This window comes from Chroicocephalus ridibundus, chromosome 7 (genome assembly GCF_963924245.1).
Source record: "Chroicocephalus ridibundus chromosome 7, bChrRid1.1, whole genome shotgun sequence".
Taxonomy (NCBI): domain Eukaryota; kingdom Metazoa; phylum Chordata; class Aves; order Charadriiformes; family Laridae; genus Chroicocephalus; species Chroicocephalus ridibundus.
In genome coordinates, this window is record NC_086290.1 from 23,705,090 (window position 1) to 23,722,650 (window position 17,561).

Sequence of the window (17,561 nt, forward strand, 5' to 3'; positions counted from 1 at the left end):
TGTGTATACACACACATATGCCTGCGTGTATGAATATATGAGTAATTTGGAAAGATGTGGTCCATTTCCCTTATAGCACAGTTCTTCTTACCAAAAGTTCCAATGAGACAGCAGAGGAAGGGATCCTACACAGTTTGCATAGGACACCTTGGAAGATTGCCTTCCTCCAAGTGAACGATCAAGGTCCCCTGTGAAAACTTTCCAGGGAGACGCCTTGTTCCTACTCCAAACTCACAGGTCAATGTGAAAGATATGGGAGTGATCCGTTGTCGCAAAAGGGACCTAAGGAATTCTGCTCTGATTTCCCCAAATCCCCATGCCTACCGTCCAGCAGAGAAGCAGCACGCTATCCTGCTGGATCATTTTGGAGCTGTCAGGAGCTCTCCAGAGCTGAAGGCTAGCAGCGGAATACTAATAAACTCCACTTAGCTTCCGAGGAAGTTCGAATTACTAAGTGTAGTTTGGCAGCCAGTACAATTAGGCCTTTCGAGACCACGTGTCAGCTTGCTCTCTTTCAGTTGCTGCATCTGGAACGTGTGTTTCTTCTTGTTGCTCTGTTGTATAGCGAATATTTCTCCTAAATGTTGGTTTATAACATGTTGTACTCACTCTGAATACACCGCACGTAGCAGGTGAACTAGAAGAAATACATTTGGAAGCAAACAAAGTACATTGTAAACAGAGAAGCTCTGAGAGAGGTCAAATAGGAAACGGAACAGCACTTCTTCCTACGCGTGCTTTAAAGCAAATGCCAGCGCAAACAGAGAAGAAAGTTTTGGTGACAGGGCAAGAGGGGAAATTTTTCCCCAATGGCTCTTCATCGACAGACCTTGGGCAAAGGGCAACTGGTGAAGAGCCATGTCCTAACTCTGGGTAACCTCGTCATGCCACAGCAACCGTGGCAGAAGGAGGCAACAGAAAATTACATGAAGGTTCAAGGAATTTGCAGACACCACTCTCACGGCTCTGAGAGTGTTGGCTAAACGCCACACTTCTGTGCTTCTGTGCATCAGCTTCCCCACGTGTACATGCTTATAAGTGTATCACAACCCCACGTATATTCCTGGGACGTGAATGTATAACCAGAAACAACCCCAGCCAGAGCTGTGCTGTAATGCTTCAGTGATTGATGTCTCTCAAGAGTTTCCATTAGAAATGGAATGAAAGAAATAAAAATCAACATGTCTATAACTTACGCAGAACATCCTTTGTCCCAACTTTACACACTGTGAAACAGAGATACATCCCGCTGGGGATTATTGCTTTGAATCAACCCTATTTATAGAAATATGCCTTCCCACAGGTACTTAATTCTGAAAATATGACACAGGGAATGATTCAAAGCAATTAGCATACTGCAAATGTAACATACACAAACAAATACAATCTGTTTGAATGCAGATGATTTTGCCATGTTTTTGCCATTTATAATAATGATGAAAAGCAAGTATTTCAATCTGAGATTTTGTAAATGCGTGTCTTTCATATACAGAATAGAAACCATCTGTGATAAACAGGAAGGGTGATCATGGCGCAACATTTTTGTCTCCACTTTAATCTAAAGTGGTTAGAACTCTAACTACGTAGTTTTAAATTGTGACCTACAAATTTAGGCTTTACTTATGGAAGTAAATACCATTTATTTTTATTTCACCAAAATGACATGACAGCTTCCCTGTACCTCTTTATGAGGTAGGCAACCTCTGATTTTGCAAATGCCACCACTATCCAACGTATCAACAAACACATCCTAAAGGTCACGTATCTTATACCTGCAGAATGTACAGAAGATGCAGTATCTCTTTCATACAAGAGAACACTTGACAAAAAAGCCCCACAAATGTCACCTATTCTCTTTCCCCAGCTGGGAATGAGTTTTGCGTATTGTCTATGGAGCACTCACCTGTGACGAGGGGAGTTTGTGCAGTTGGCTGTTCCAGTAAGACCATGTGTTGCAGAAGAGGGTTATGTGCAGTTCCCCCATCTCTTTCCAACGTTGTAGTGCTCAAGTAGGGAGTGAGGTGGGTGCCAGGAAATAAAGAGATCCGCTGCTGTAAGGTTGGGATAGTAAGTCTCTCTGCATCCTGCTGCGCTGATCCTCCCTGCAAACACACGATCGATGGCACATTAAGGCATAAATCAGTGGAAGCAGCATTTCAAAGGTTGCATCCCCCCCACCACTTACACTGGAAGGGCCAGTTGCAGGCAGTCCTAGCGTGATGTTGGGCAAAGAAGGAGATGTGTAGAGTGGAAGCTGTGTTACCGAGCCTTCACGATTCACGAGTCTGTGAGCCAGGCTGGTCTGGAAACAAAATAAAGAACATTGTCCTGGTGAGAGAGCATCCACAGATCAGATCAAGGACACAGGTCACTTGCTGTGAGGACACATCAGAAACGTACAGAGCTGACATCGGAAACATCGAAAAGGGGAGCTAAGCTGTGCTTCATATCCAGCCTAAAATAGGCACAGACGAGATGCGTGCCCTGAATGTCGCTGCCGTGGCCATGCAGGGGGCGAGGAGACCAGGACAACCAACACAGGGATGATCTCGCTGTGCAACTGCCACCAACATCGCTGCCCTACAGAGAGACCTTCTACAGTTTATTTCATCTTTCTTGGAGACTAAATCTCACCTCTGCATCCTCACCAGTACTCTGCTTCTGCTCAGGCTTCATGTGGCGCCACAACAAAAAGCTTTTGCAAATATTTAACAGCTTGCTTGTCCTTCTCCAGTATTTGCCCTTTTAAAGCTAAAACAGATTACCTTAAAAAAAATGGCATTACAACGGCTGTTGTTCTCTTTAGCAAATCACAGACAATTTGTGCTATTTACTAGTGTACTTTAGTTTAAATCAGACTTTAAAAATTTCATCAAAAAGCCTTAAGGCTGCATTTATGTAGCTATTTCCTGATTTTCAGGATGAAATGCAAGATTTACTGCATTATCTTATGGCCATTTAAAGCAGGAACACTTAAGTAAAAATACCCTTAATTTCAAAACAAGTCTGATTTGAAACATGCGCTAGAAAACCGATTATAGAAAACACATTATTTTAAACTGCCCTATTTACCTGTTAGGAAACAAGCGTTCTAATCACCCTGAATTCTCTGCAGGTGATTTTCCAATGGAAATAAAATAGAGTTTAGATTTCAAAAAGACTTTCTATAGAATTTCTACTTGTTATCTCAGGTGCTATTATGAAAAAAGGGATTATGATTAACTTTAATATTATACTATGGAACAATCTATATTGAGGTAACAGAGATCTGAAGAACGGCTTTATACATTTTAGATCTAAATTCATAGTCCCATAAGTAAATGAGACTTTGCAGGTTTTTTCTTGCGTTGTAGATATAGGACAACTCTGGATAATAAAACCCCATTTTTGTCCCTTCAAGACTCTAAGGTGAGACTTAAAAAATTGCAGCAATTTTTTAGGGGGGACGGGGAGGGGGGAAGCACATAAGAACTAACATTGAAAACCCAACATTTTCTATAGAATGATCTTCAACAGCGACCCTGCCTCCTTGGATTTATGGGAATTTAACTGGGCTGGCTGACAGCTTTAACAGGACCTCAGTTCGTGCTGCCCACGCAAGAAAGACAGGAGGAGTAAAGCCTTCCCACACCCGCCTTTGTCACCGTTATCAGACACTGGGCTGCCTTTTCAAATGGACTCTTCAACGGGCCACTAACTCACCAGTCATTCTCTCCCAGTGTCATGCTTTGTCTAAATTCCTCACATTCAGCAAAGTCGCCTAGTTTTCATACGACCGTGTGCAAAATTTCATCTGCAAAGTGAATTTTTTCTTATTTTCCTTTGCCTTCTTTTGCTTTCATTAATGTCATTCAAGCTTATTGAAAATGTATTACAGATCAGTTCTCCCGTAAAAAGAGTAAAGGTGTTTTTAAGATCCCCGTTCACAATTTGCTGCCACAAAGGAGTAAATCCGCAGGGAGCATTTTGCTGTCGACCAGTACCTGTAAGGGCATGTGATGGTGCATACCCACACAACGCTGCTTCCAAGTAATTTTGAGCACTGCTGGCAATTTTGCTTTAATTTAAATTACATAATGTTAGCACGCCACATTGAGAAAAGATAGTTATTGTCAGTGGAGTAATGAAATATTTTACTGGTATCATAAATGAAACAAAACTACATCCATTTTCTTTTTGAACAATCAATACTCCATAGTTGTGCCTCAAACTATCTCCTGGGGATTTGTTTTAAAAACAACAAAGAGAAAAATGCACCAGCTTGACACTATCCGCTTATGATATTTAGCAGCGTTATCATCACTTTAAATACACAGATCCCATCTATGGGTTGTACACAAACATTTTTTGAATTGCACAGAAGAGAACAATTTCAGCATGTACAATTTTCATCTGCAGTCAAGTACTTTTTATAGTCTCGTATCAACTGCATTGGCAATGAATATCATGTACCTTTCAGAGATGGAAAAACCTTTAGATTTAAAAACAGTATTTAAAAATAGACATTGTCTATTCAAAAAGGAGGCAGAGAGCTGTAGTCTTTCCACACTGAAGGCAAGCACTGAAACTTAAATAATGAACTCGTATACCATCTTCCAACATATCTGAAATGGCTCAAGAGGTGATCTAGCAAACTAAGCAGCAAAGAGACATATATCTCATTTAAAATAAAATATGAAGGTTAGCATGAAACACTTAAAGTTGGCAACATTATTTTTTCAGAAAGATTTAAATATTTCTAAATATTTAAAAGTGAGAACATGAGGAAGCCTGGTCAAATAGTATTAAATAAATCTCCAACACTTGGGCTACCAGGTGCTACTATTACTGAAGGAGATTTTAAAGAAACCAAAACCCTACATCACCGAGTTTTGTTTTGTTTTGTCCCCCCCCCCCCCAAATGAACCTATAGAGGCAAACGGATCAGCTAGTATCACACAACATCAAATGCTGGAAGAAAGTGCAGAGTTGTTTTTCCCCAAATACAAATGGAAAGGACTATGACATTTAGCTAAGCCATTTAAGTACGCCTGAAATGCTGGGAGAACAGTTTGTGCAACAGGTTATCAATGTTCGGTTTGCCACCACACAGCGATTTAGTTCTGTGATGGCAACGATCCAATATACTTAACGCAGTCCTGGGCAGTTTTAAAGTTGGAACTGCACGATCATTTGTATGTTATGTTTTTCCTATTTTCCAAAAATTATAAAAAGGTGGAAAAAAACCCAACCAAACCAAGACATTATCATCAGGGAAATGAGAATGAGATTTTCTTCCTCCTTTTTGCATAGGTTGTTTGGAGATGGTGCACCAAATGCTGCTTTTTTAAAAATTCTAGATCAACACACTTGCCTTACATGCAGTGGCACCACTGTGAATTAGGCACTGTGGTACCGTTGCAAAAGGAGCAAAAACAACTCCCAGGGCAAGGTTTTGGTAGTACAGAGATTTTTTCCAAATCGTCTGCAACGCTCATGCCTCAGCCTAACTTACAAAATTGCTGCATTACAAGCAATTGATGAAAAGAGTTTTACTTACAGTCTGCATCCATTTTATTTGGTATTAGTTCAAATTATTTTGTTGAAAAATAAAATGGTTAAGGAGAATACTACAGCTTCATATTCACCTGTGCGAGCTAACTCTGACTTACAGGAAGCTGCCTGCTCTGTCTGTACCACAAGAAATTGTCGAATCCTCTGTTTTTTCCATCAGCAGTAATTGGAGATTTGCAGTTTGCTAACTATAGACAAGATTGACAGCTCCTGAGTCAGCAAACCCAGTAACTCAGCACTAGTCTCCCGGGGGCTAACACAAATGTACCCAAGATGTGCCCTCAGCTCAGCCAGTCTCCAGTTCTGCAAACACGATAAATAACCCCCTATAGAAGATACCTTTTCCCAGGTCTGCTCCAAACTACTAAATGGTCGGTGTCCATCTCAAAAGTCATGTCTTTAGAGCAGCTTCAGCTCCCAGTGTCAAGTGAAGATTCCACTTTACACCGTCTTAATCTTTTCAATAATTGTCTAAATCTTGTAAGGTCTACAGTAGACTAGAGGGGGTATAGATACATGTTGGATAATTTGGCAGAGGAGAGGCTGGAGTAGAAGGCATATTGCCTATATTAAATGCTGTTACACTACATTAGAAAGAAAAATAAAGTGAAGATCTCTACAAAACTAGAAAGCAGTAAGGGCTTACATTTATACCTGAAGAAGTCCTTTTCAGTTCTAAATGACAATTTGGGGAGAACAAGTCCAAGCCTGTCATAGAATTGTCTAGGTTGGAAAGGACCTTTCAGATCATCAAGTCCAACCATCAACCTAACTCTGACAAAACCCGTCACTAAACCATATCTCTAAGCACTATGTCTACCTGTCTTTTAAATACCTCCAGGGACGGTGCCTCAACCACTTCCCTGGGCAGCCTGCTCCAATGTCTGACAACCCTTTTGGTGCAGAAATTTTTCCTAATACCAGTCTAAACCTCCCCTGGAGCAACTTGAGGCCACTTCCTCTTGTCCCATCGCCTGTTCCTTGGGAAAAGAGACCGACCCCCACCTCACTACACCCTCCTTTCATGCAGTTGTAGAGAGCGAGAAGGTCTCCCCTCAGCCTCCTTTTCTCCAGGCTGAACACCCCCAGCTCCCTCAGCCGCTCCTCACAGGACTTGTGCTCCAGACCCCTCACCAGCTCTGTTGCCATTCTCCGGACCCGCTCCAGCACCTCAATGTCTTTTTTTGTGGTGAGGGGCCCAAAACTGGACACAGCACTCAAGGTGGGGCCTCACCAGTGCCCAGCGCAGGGGGATGATCACTGCCCTAGTCCTGCTGGCCACACTGTTCCTGATACAGACCAGGATGCTACTGGCCTTCTTAGCCACCTGGGCACACTGCTGGCTCACGTTCAGCCAGCTGTTGACCAACACCCCCAGGCCCTTTTCCACCAGGCAGCCCTCCAGCCACTCTGCCCCAGGCCTGTAGCGCTGGACGGGGTTGTTGTGACCCAAGTGAAGGGCCCAGCACTTGGCCTTGTTGAACCTCATACCATTGCCCTCGGCCCACCGATCCAGCCCATCCAGATCCCTCTGCAGAGACATCCTACCTTCAGGCAGGTCAACACTCCCACCCAACTTGGTGTCCTCTGCAGTCTTACTGAGGGTGCACTCAATTCCCCTTGTCTAGATATTAATATTAAAGATATTAAAGAGAACTGACCCCAATACCGAGCCCTGGGGAACACCACTTGTGACCAGCTGCCAATTGGATTTAACTCCATTCACCACCACTCTCTGGGCCTGGCCATCCATTTTTTGACCCAGCGAAGAGTACTCCTTCCCAAGCCATGGGCGGCCAGTTTCTCCAGGAGAATGCTGTGGGAAACGGTGTCAAAGTCCAGGTAAACAACATCCACAGCCTGTCCCTCATCCACCAAGCGGGTCACCTTGTCATAGAAGGAGATCAGGTTTGTCAAGCAGGACCTGCCTTTCGTGAACCCGTGCTGACTGGGCATGATCGCCTGGTTGTCCTTCATGTGGCACTGATGGCACTCAGAATGATCTGTTCCATGACATTCCCAAGCACCGAGGTAAGGCTGACAGGCCTGCAGTTCCCCGGATCCTCCTTCCAGCCCTTCTTGTGAATGGGCTTCACATTTGCTAACCTCCAGTCAACTGGGACCTCCCTGGTTAGCCAGGACTGCCGGTAAATGATGGAAAGCAGGTTGGTGAGCACTTCTACCAGTTCCCTCAGTACCCTCGGGTGGACCCCATCTGGCCCCATAGACCTGTGTGTGTCCAGGTGTTGGACCAGGTCCCTCACCATTCCCCCTTGGATTATGGAGGCTTCATTCTGCTCTCGGCCCCCATCTACTAGCTCAGGGGGCTGGGTACTCAGGGAACAACTGGTCCCACCACTAAAGACTGAGGCAAAGAAGGCATTAAGTACCTCAGCCTTTTCCTCATCCTTTGTCACCATGTCACCATTTTTACAGTCCTGATGTTCAGACAGACACTATATTCATGGGGAGAACATGGGGTAAACTGCATTAAAAAAATAATGCACCAGTGACACAACACAACACACCGGTTTTCTACATGTAAGGTTTATGGTGGGAACCAGTTAACATGGCCCACACCCCAATATCTGCCTTTAGAAAAGGGTGGGCTTCAGTCACCCTGAACACAGGAGCTGCTGCACTGAATCAAATCCTTGTTTACCCAGTCCAATACCCTGCCCTTGACATCGGCCGCAGAAGCCTCAAGTGATGGTGAAAGTTTACGGGATTATAAACTAGCACATGGCATCAGGCACCAAGCTTTCAAATCCCTAAGCACGGAGGAAAAGGTTAAAACCATTCCTTTTAATCGAGGTCATATTTAGACTAACCTACTGTACACACCAAATTCACCCTATATACAATATATAAGAACAGATTCCTCAGATTTTACAATACTCACATTTGACCAGGAAACACTCTTGATGTTCTGCCTTGCTAAATCAATTTTATTTTTACTCTCTCCTCACAACAAAACCACTACAAGTTACCACAAGCAGCTTGTGAGCTGGCTCAAACTAGATTTAATAAACAGATAATGCATCCTGTCAGCCCAGATTAAGAGGTAATTCCCAAAGTCTGCTCCAAGTCATGATCTGGGTGGGTTTTTTTGTTTGTTTGGGGTTTTTTTGTTGTTGTTTTTTGGTATGTTTTTTTCAAGCATGGTGCGCACCGGTTTGTATGCCCAAATTCCTAAAACTCTGCAAAAACCAATTAGAAACCCAAGCATTAAAAATCAAGAGGAAGGGCTCTGTACCTCTGCTTGAATACTCGTGACTGATCCTGCAATTCCATTCTCGGTGCTTATGTTATTGGAGCTGTTGTTTGGAGAGCTGGGACCAGATCCAGGAGCACTGTTGCATGCAGAGTCTGAAAACACATCCAAACGCAACTTTTAGCATTACAAACAATCTCCACAATGGTATTTAGACAGATAATAACCGCTTGAGTTTTGTTTTGGAGGAAAGCAACCCTCCTCCCCCCATTTTCCCCCCTAAATCTTCCCAGGGCTCTTAAAATACTGACAAACACTTTCAAATGGTCTGCCCAAGTACCTACTTATCGTATTTATATCTTCTCCTCATGGGGGTTTCTCTTATAGTATATTAATAACTTTAAATAAGATTGCAAGATAATAAAAGAGAAGGAAGGCTTGAAGAGGCCAAACTGGAGGATGTTGGATTGTCCTGATTCATTTGTCTAGAAGTGCTTCTCTCACCCTCTTTAGCCTATAACCCTAACGACACCCTCTCGCCACATATTGCATCAGACTTCATGCTGGAACCAGGGAACCATCTCTGCATTGACATTTTTCCCATGCAGGCTTCTGGTGCCTCTGGATTTACTGGAAATACGCTGCCAACACCAAGCCCTCACGCTGATCGTGCATGAGAGCTGAGCTCTGCTTTTATGAAGAACCACCGAGATTTTCCGGTGGAGGCAGGGGGGCAGGTGTGATGTCCCTGTCACCTGCAAAGTGCCCACACTGTGCCAGGTCCTCAGAGAAACACAACCTGCCTTGGGCTGCCCTTCACACAACACCACGGCTCCCACAGCACCCAGGTCCCAAAAACTGCCTGGGGACTGACTCACAAGGACGATATTTTGCCAGGATGGCAAATTGAATTGTTTTAAGAGATTTAAAAGCTGCCTGAGTGGCGTGGGACTGGATGGTTGAGCACATTTTCCAAAAATCAGGCAAAACTCTATAGGGTCCAAAACAGTAAATCTGTTTCAAATCACTGCCTTTTATTTATTTTACTCAGGGAGCAAAACACTTTCTCACTGGAAAGACCCAAGGCAGAGTTAATCCCCCCAAATAATTCTGTTACCACCCAAACGCTCAGAAAATCCTCTCAGAGTTGTATATTTTATCAACACAGTTCCTGTGAACTCAGTAACCAGAACCACAGAGACGACCAGCCTGAAATCAAAGCCTCCCCGTTAATGATGCAGAAATAACAACAAACAGAAACAGAGCATGAAATTGCAACAGCCAGAAAACTTCCCTCAGAAGGTCTCTCACCTGGTATATGGCACAGCTTCCAGTGTTTCTCCTTTTATTTTGGAAGGTAAATAACATTAAAACTTTTTTTTTTCTCTGAACTTTCCTCTTCCCCAAGCACAGGATTTGCCCAATGCCAGAAGAATCTCCCAGCAGCTGCAATGGTTCAGGCTGCAGCAGTCTCATAATTGCCGCAGGATGCCCCAATAGAAATAAAAGCCAATTGTTACAATTTGGGGGATTTTAAAAATTTATTTCCTTGCTGGCATTATTCGGTACATACTATTTTGCTATTTCAAGCCTTGCAAGTACCTCCAGCAAAGCAGCAAAGAGACTTTTTTAAAAAAAGAAGCCTTGTTGCTTTTTCTTAGCTCTGCATTTGGGGAGGCATCTCGCTATCAAGAAAATTCAGCATTATCATCCAACGGAGCACCTAAAGTCGAACTTCTCCATGGAAAGCAACTTCAGAGAGTCCAGGTGTTTTGAAAAAATATTCTGAATATTCTGGGACCATCTCATTGACTACAACATATTAGATCTCGTGTATACTACCTAGACACAGGAAAAGTATCTGGAACATTTAAACTGTGACTGAAGATGTATTCTTCAGGGATTAAACATAATTTCTATTCCTTGAAGTGGGACTTCTTTTAAAAGTTATTTTCCGTTCAAAAGCCCCCTCTTACTGTAACAACTCTGCTATTTTTCTAGCCAGGCTCCAGGCTGGCTTCTTGAACCAGGTCCATGCTCAGTGAGAGGCAGGAGCTTCTACTACCATTTCTGAAGGCATTACTAGGATCAAACGGTCAGCCATTAGGGCCTGATTTATCCTAAAAGCTATGTGACATAGCAATATGAGTGAAGTAAATTCAATTTTCAGATCTGACATAAATTACGCTTAGCTGTTAAAATCATCTATTCCCCCTGCAAACACAGAGGCTCTAACACAAAGTTGTACGTAAAGCAACTGGGCTCTCTAAAGAGAGCTCACTGAGTTTGTTTGAATGACAATAGTGTGCCTTAAAGTGAGACAAAAGTCCGGAAACGCTGTCACATAGCGGTACTTACACAGAGGCATCCCTAGATGGTGCTAAGAATTAACTTTATGGTAATCTATATAATCTGCTTTACACTGATCTCTCTTTACAAACTTTACTCCCAGAAGAGTATTATTTTTCAACAAGAAACCATCAAGTAAGTAGTCAGAAATATCATATATATATATATATATATATATATATATATATATAAATGCCTTACATGTTTTAAAACTTTGGCATAATTACTTAACAAGGAACTATGGCAGCCTGCCCAAAGCCTAAAACAAACAGGGGCTGTAAAGCATTTACTGCTGGAGGATGACAGCCGTGAATTATGGCCTCCCCACGGATATTAACAGGATCACCTTTGAGAAATTTTATTTCTCAACAACCTGTTGCTGAAGATCATAGAAATGCTTGGGAAAAAAATAGCACTCTGGTGGCATGTCTGCATCTGTCTATGCACTTCTTAAACTACAAAAGCAGCTCATTGAGTTGGGTAATGCCGACTCAATAGATGGGTACCCAACAGACCAACGCTGCTGACACCCACCTGCATCATGCATTGCTGAACTCTGCTAATTTTGGTGAATCCTGGATGAAGTTGAGACACACAAAAGATCCACGCTACACAATTAACTAGATGTAGGAATTCATTTTGGAAAGGCACATTCTCATTTGAGCATGCGGCTGCCGGCGCAGGTTTGTTGCTTACCCGACGTACCTGTGACATCCAGTGGGCGCTTCTTAAGAGCAGTAACCACTGGACCATCTTTTCTGCGCAAGAGGGGGCTGCTCCGCCTTTCAGCAACTTTTTGCTTTAGTCTGGATCGTAACTTCAGATTGGGTTCAGATGCTAAACAGAAAAAGGAAAAGCAAACAGTGTTTTGGTTAATGCTATTTCAGTAGTTTTTTACTTAACGCAAAGGTGTGTTGCAGTTCAGCATTTGCAGAAGCCTAAACAAAATTAGTCATTTGATAGTATATATTTGGAACAAAGACTTCTTAATACAATGAACAGGTCCCAGCCTACATGATACCTGAATTCACTGGTGATAAAAGTCAATATCATTTTAATTAAAAACTACTAATCATCCTGCAATGTCTTCTCTCAAGTGACACAGACTTACAATCTGCTGGGAATTCATTCGGACTAGTGCAGAGAGCATCATTCGCATCCCCTAGTTCCACACCTCTCCCCAACTTGCTTCCAAAACCAGTGGTAAACTTAACTTACAGGATCAAAAAATATCAACACAGGAATCAGTGAGACAAGTGAGATGTTGGTGTTTGGTCAGCATGGAGCACCACCATGGGGCTGAGACTCTATCTGCCATGTGTTGCTGAAATGGGCAGCTTCACACCCTTGGAGTCATCCGACCCCAGGGTGAGCTGGCTTAGGGAGGTACGCCAGGGGAGGGGGAAAGAAAATACAAAAATCAAACCCAACAACCAAAACAGGTGAATGCTTTCCTGCTGGTTCACCTCCCTGACGCAACTCACCTTGGAGTCAGATGAGCCCATGTCAACTGGAGCCAGCGTCAACTCAAGAAAAAGGGCATAAGAGTGTGGCCAAGGCCAAAGCCAACACCAGGGAGGAGAAGGTTTGCTTATTTGGGGAGCAACTTTCTTACATCATCACAGCCACAAAATTAAACCATATCTAAAGCCACATCAAATACTTTGAAAAATTCAGGGCTGCCAAGGGTAGGTGCACAAGTATTTTCCAAGACCACAGCCTGACTTGCTTTGTGTACATCATACCTTTGTGAGACTCTCTTGAACAAAACCCTTCTGCTGTACCCAAATCCTGAGATTTAATTTCTCCTGAAGTTGAAGTAGAGCTTCTGGGAACCCCTAATGCCTCTGGGCTAATGACAGTTGGCAACACTGAACATGTTTGCATGGCACAGCTTATCAAGTTTTTAGAAAGGTAATGAAGCCTTAAGTCAAGATTCCTCCTGCAAGATGATTTTCTCTGTAAACTTTCTGATCTCTCGAGTATACATGAAGTACCTGCTTTGGCGCTTGAGGCTCCTGACAGTTATGAGATTTGTGAACTGGCCCAATCTTTTCCCTTCCTCAACCTCTTTAACGACTCTGCGGCTTAATCCCTTTGAACCGGCAAATCCTGCGCTCTCACCATTAACTACCGATCCACTCGGCTCCCCACGCTCCAGGGCCAATAATCTACATTTCTTTAGAAGAATTAAAATAGGGTTTACAAACTAATTTGAATTAACTAAGTCTGGCTACAGATATATTTCCCTACAGTTGGCTTTGACCACTGGGTCACATAAAAGATCAAGCCTGACAATGTTAATTGCAGGGCTCAAAAGTCAGAAGGCTGATGAATTGAAGATCAAATGCTTGAAGTTAAGCCATCAAAACAGTTCTTTGATGAAACTTTTGGGAGGGGAAAAAAAAAAAAAAAAGAGAGCAGCTTTTCATGACTGTTTTGGACAGAAAAATGCCCACAAGAGATAAAAAAAGCACTAAAAAAAAGTGTCAGACTCCTCAAGATGATGCTTAAAATGCAGTACGAAGTGCATTAGCAAAGGGAGAATCATCTTATAGGGAATTTGCATATAAAATGGCAGGGGACTGAATGCAAATCTGTCATTTGCTTGGAGGGCAACATTAGAAGAGCAGACTAGCTAAAATACAAGCGTACACTCTAACTAGCTACTTCATAAAGTTCTCTTCAAAACAGAAGTTGACTTACTAGTTTAAAAGTACTCTTTGAGCATGTCAACATTCGGTACGTCATCCCACATCCTTTAATTCGTTCCAAATATCGAGTATTAGTAACTGTCTAGATGCTCTGGTCAAAACTTTAAAGGACAAATGGGAACATGTCACAGCGAGATGCTGATACATCCATTTTAGATACATTTGCACTGTCAACCAGCAAAGGAAACACCAGCCTATGCCACAGCTGCTGGAAGGATCTGTCTTCTGACAAAGAAAAATATGACAATAAAAACTGTACTTCAGTGCAAATTTTATTTATATGCAATTTATACCCTGCGTGGTGTTTATGTGATGTCTTCTGTTGGGAACAGAAAAGTAATTGTGCCGCTTTCAAATACAGAGAATGAATTGGTTAGAAAACACCTTAAAAATAGGCAAGGAAACAAAAGATTTAGGGTCACAGATTACTCAGCACTACCAGGTACATCCCATACGTAAAGCCACAATAAAAATATCCTTCTGTGTAACAGGAAGGGAATGAAGATAGAAAGTTACAGCCTTAAAAGAGAAAACACCCCAAGAATAAGTTATAGCATTCTAATTTGTCAGACAAAACTATTTTCAGGCAAAACTATTCCGTATATTTCTCCTTCGCTTCCTCAGCTGGAGGATCAAGTTTTGAAACACCAAACAGTCTATTTAAAGAACTGCATTTGTTTAGTTTGCTCTGATTTTGTTCTGTTTATCCCCCAGATATAATCCCAAATCTAACATGTCATCAAGACTTCAGAGAGCATAATCCTAAATGCATTTAATTGGGTACTATAGAGCCCAAAGTAGGTGAATTAAAATTCAGCACAGGCAGCGCAGAACAGTCTCAAATTCAAAGAATTTACATATAGAGTATTTATAATAAAAGATATAGCTTTCAACAGAGGTATTTCCAAAACGCAAAACAGTAATTCAAGCTGATTCGGATGGTTTTTAAACTACCATGTAATAAAAAATACTTGTAAGCTGAAGAGAGCTGTCCTTCAAATACAGACTAGGAATTTAAGCAACACATAACTGTCAACACCAGACAGTCAACACAGCTTCAACGTTCTCTCAGGAACACCGATTCCAATGAAAATCTCCCGATATTCACCCTGTCAGGCAACACGCCCAATCAGAGCCTTGCTCCCCACCACTAACCAGTGTAAACTTAAGAGAACTGGAGACTAAATTACAAAACTTACTGGTCTTCAACACCTTAAGGTGAAATCTTCTAAACAAACGCCATGAAGTTATCAAAACATCAGTCTGATTCCTGTTTAGCAAACAAATGAAGCCCATGCTCAAGGCTGAGTCAGCTTCCACAAAGCCAGTGGGATTTCTTAAGCAGTGACACACTTAATTTGGCCTATAATAAGGATTTATACAAAGAATATTTTGTTTTCCTCAGAGTAAATTAATAACTAGAACATAAGCCAAAAGCTTCCCTAGTTTTCACAGGCTCAAGCCCAAGTTACCCCTCTTATACGTCATTTATTGCAGCAGGACCCATGTAATCCAATTCTTTAACATTTATGTCATTCTCATTGTTTTTTTCCTAGAATTGCATACCCTAAGCCGCTGAACTAATCTGACATTAAATCTATGTAAGTCAAAAAACACAAAGTCCTGGGCAGAGTTTGCCCTGTTCCCATTACCCATCCACATTTATGAAAAAAAACCAAAACCAAACAATGCACCATGAAAACCCCGATCCCAGTCCTTGCATGTCTTAATTTCGGCAGCTGGGGACCGAGAAGGGCTGTTATTCTTCTATTATTATTTTGAAGCTTCATACTAAGCCTCACCAGCCAGGCAAAGGCCAACCTTTTCTCTCTTCTAATGTCCAGGTCATCCTGTGGGTGAGCAGAGGAGAGGGAGAGAAGACAGCTGTCTGAAACCGGCCTTTTGCACAACCCAAAATTTTAATGAAGGTGAATTAACTTTTGCTTAAAACGGGAGAGGCCACAGGTTCTGCAACCAAGCATTCAGACCCCACTCTGCATCTGCTTTGCCCCCTGCTTGACTTTATCCAAGACCTTCATCACTGCTCCTCCACACGCACAGTGTGATCTCTCGGATCATGACCTATCTAGTCAGAAGGACCTGATAAGGCTGGAAAAACGTCTGACCTATCTAGTCAGGAGGACCTGACAAAGCTGGACATGGCAAAGTTCACCTACAGTCAAACAAAAAGACCAAAAATCGTTTCACCATTATCCCTCTGAAGACCAAGTGAGCCGATATTTCTAATTGTCAATATTTGTAGGCGTTGGCATGGAGGGGCATAAGAATAATATGGTCCCTCACAAACCTATCTAGTGGAGACAGGTGGCATCACATGAAACAATAAGTCTAAGAACTTCGGTACATGATTAGAAAGGGACAGATACAGATATTTGCTGGGTTGTCTTACTTTTCTCCTAACTTTGTGCTGGCACGAGCACTGTGTAATAGCCCCATAGAAGGGCTATTTATGGAAGACTGTGTCCTCAAAATGAAAACTTGTTAAAGGCCAACATTTGGCACTTCTCATGCTAAAGTTTAGTAGTAGCAGCATCTCAGCAGTAGAAAGAAGGCTTTAACACCCATTAAACTGAGCACACAATGTTAACACCTTTTTTACAGTTTCACTATCATTTGCTTGCCTGACCACAAAACCACGTGAGATCACAGCGTAACGGAGCACCACCAAGGTTTCCACTGTGAATAGCCAAAACTGGACTAGAAAAACAAACACGTGGAAATTACACACCTCATCTCTGCCGTTCCCTTTACAAAGCCTAAAAGAGAGCAGCTTTGCACAGTCCAAAGCATTATCTCAGAGGAAAGATAAGAGACATGTGGAAGGGCATAAGGGCTAGAAACGAGAGAACGAGCTCCTCCAATAAAGTGTTTAAAACAGCACTAAGCACTGCAGAAGGTAGGAGAAAAACCTGCAATTTCCGTACAGCATCCAAAAAGCTGCAGTGCCTGTAGCAGAGGGAGCTGCCAGGCACCTGAACACGAGGGCCGGTAACAGCTACAAAAACAGGGAGACCCCTCGCAAGTGACCTACGGTGGCCACAACTTTTGGGGACAATCTCCTTACATTAAAAAGAGCTCCTCCCAAAAAACCCTACAGGCTTTTTAAACTCAAGAACTGCAGTGAATTTTACTGAAATGTAACTTGTTAATATACAGAAGTCCCAGGTGGGTCAAAACAGGCATGGTGGTGTCCCCTCCACCCTTCGTCAGTGTCTCATGAACCAGCCAAGCACTTGGTTTTGAGCTGCAAGCTGTTCTGTACCTAGAAACCTTCCTGTCATGGCAGTGATGACCAAGCCCATGCCCTGCCCTGCATGCTCTGTGCAGTTTGCCTTCTTCCCCCTCCTCCTCGCCCTGTCCCACAAGCATCTCCCCCTCCCTTTGCCTGACGTTGGGCTGCTTCTATGGAATGAAGCGACCTGCCCTACCTCCAGCCTCCTCCTGCCCTGGATACTCTTCCAAGGAACTGTAAGAGAGCAACATAAACCCAATAAATCAATCTCACACTGTCACATGTGGCTGCAAACTGCTGAAGGCCAGGAGAGAAGCCAGTAGGACATGCCCCCAAAGACACACAGCTTCCTGAGAGCTTGGCTATTGTGTTTCAGTTTGGAGAAATCACTTTAAGTCAATGCTCTGGATATTGTTCATGCGGTGGTCGTGGTGAAAGCTGTCCCACAGAGGACAGGCATGCACCCATCACGCTCTCC

At 42.8% G+C, this 17,561-nt stretch overlaps 1 protein-coding gene across 15 annotated transcripts in view; it reads right to left on the reverse strand.

Moving 5' to 3' along the window:
- Positions 1-17,561, reverse strand: part of HDAC4 (histone deacetylase 4) — a 261,962-nt gene that overhangs the window by 71,820 nt on the left and 172,581 nt on the right. For 11 of the 15 annotated variants that reach the window (XM_063342474.1, XM_063342475.1, XM_063342476.1 and 8 more), the window contains 4 exons: positions 11,813-11,953; positions 8,810-8,922; positions 2,186-2,302; positions 1,904-2,102 (listed from right to left, as the gene is read on the reverse strand). In XM_063342474.1, coding sequence (XP_063198544.1) covers positions 1,904-2,102; positions 2,186-2,302; positions 8,810-8,922; positions 11,813-11,953 — 570 coding nt within the window. The remainder of the gene's footprint in view (positions 1-1,903; positions 2,103-2,185; positions 2,303-8,809; positions 8,923-11,812; positions 11,954-17,561) is intronic. The other 4 variants (XM_063342469.1, XM_063342472.1, XM_063342471.1 and 1 more) reach the window with 1 other exon arrangement.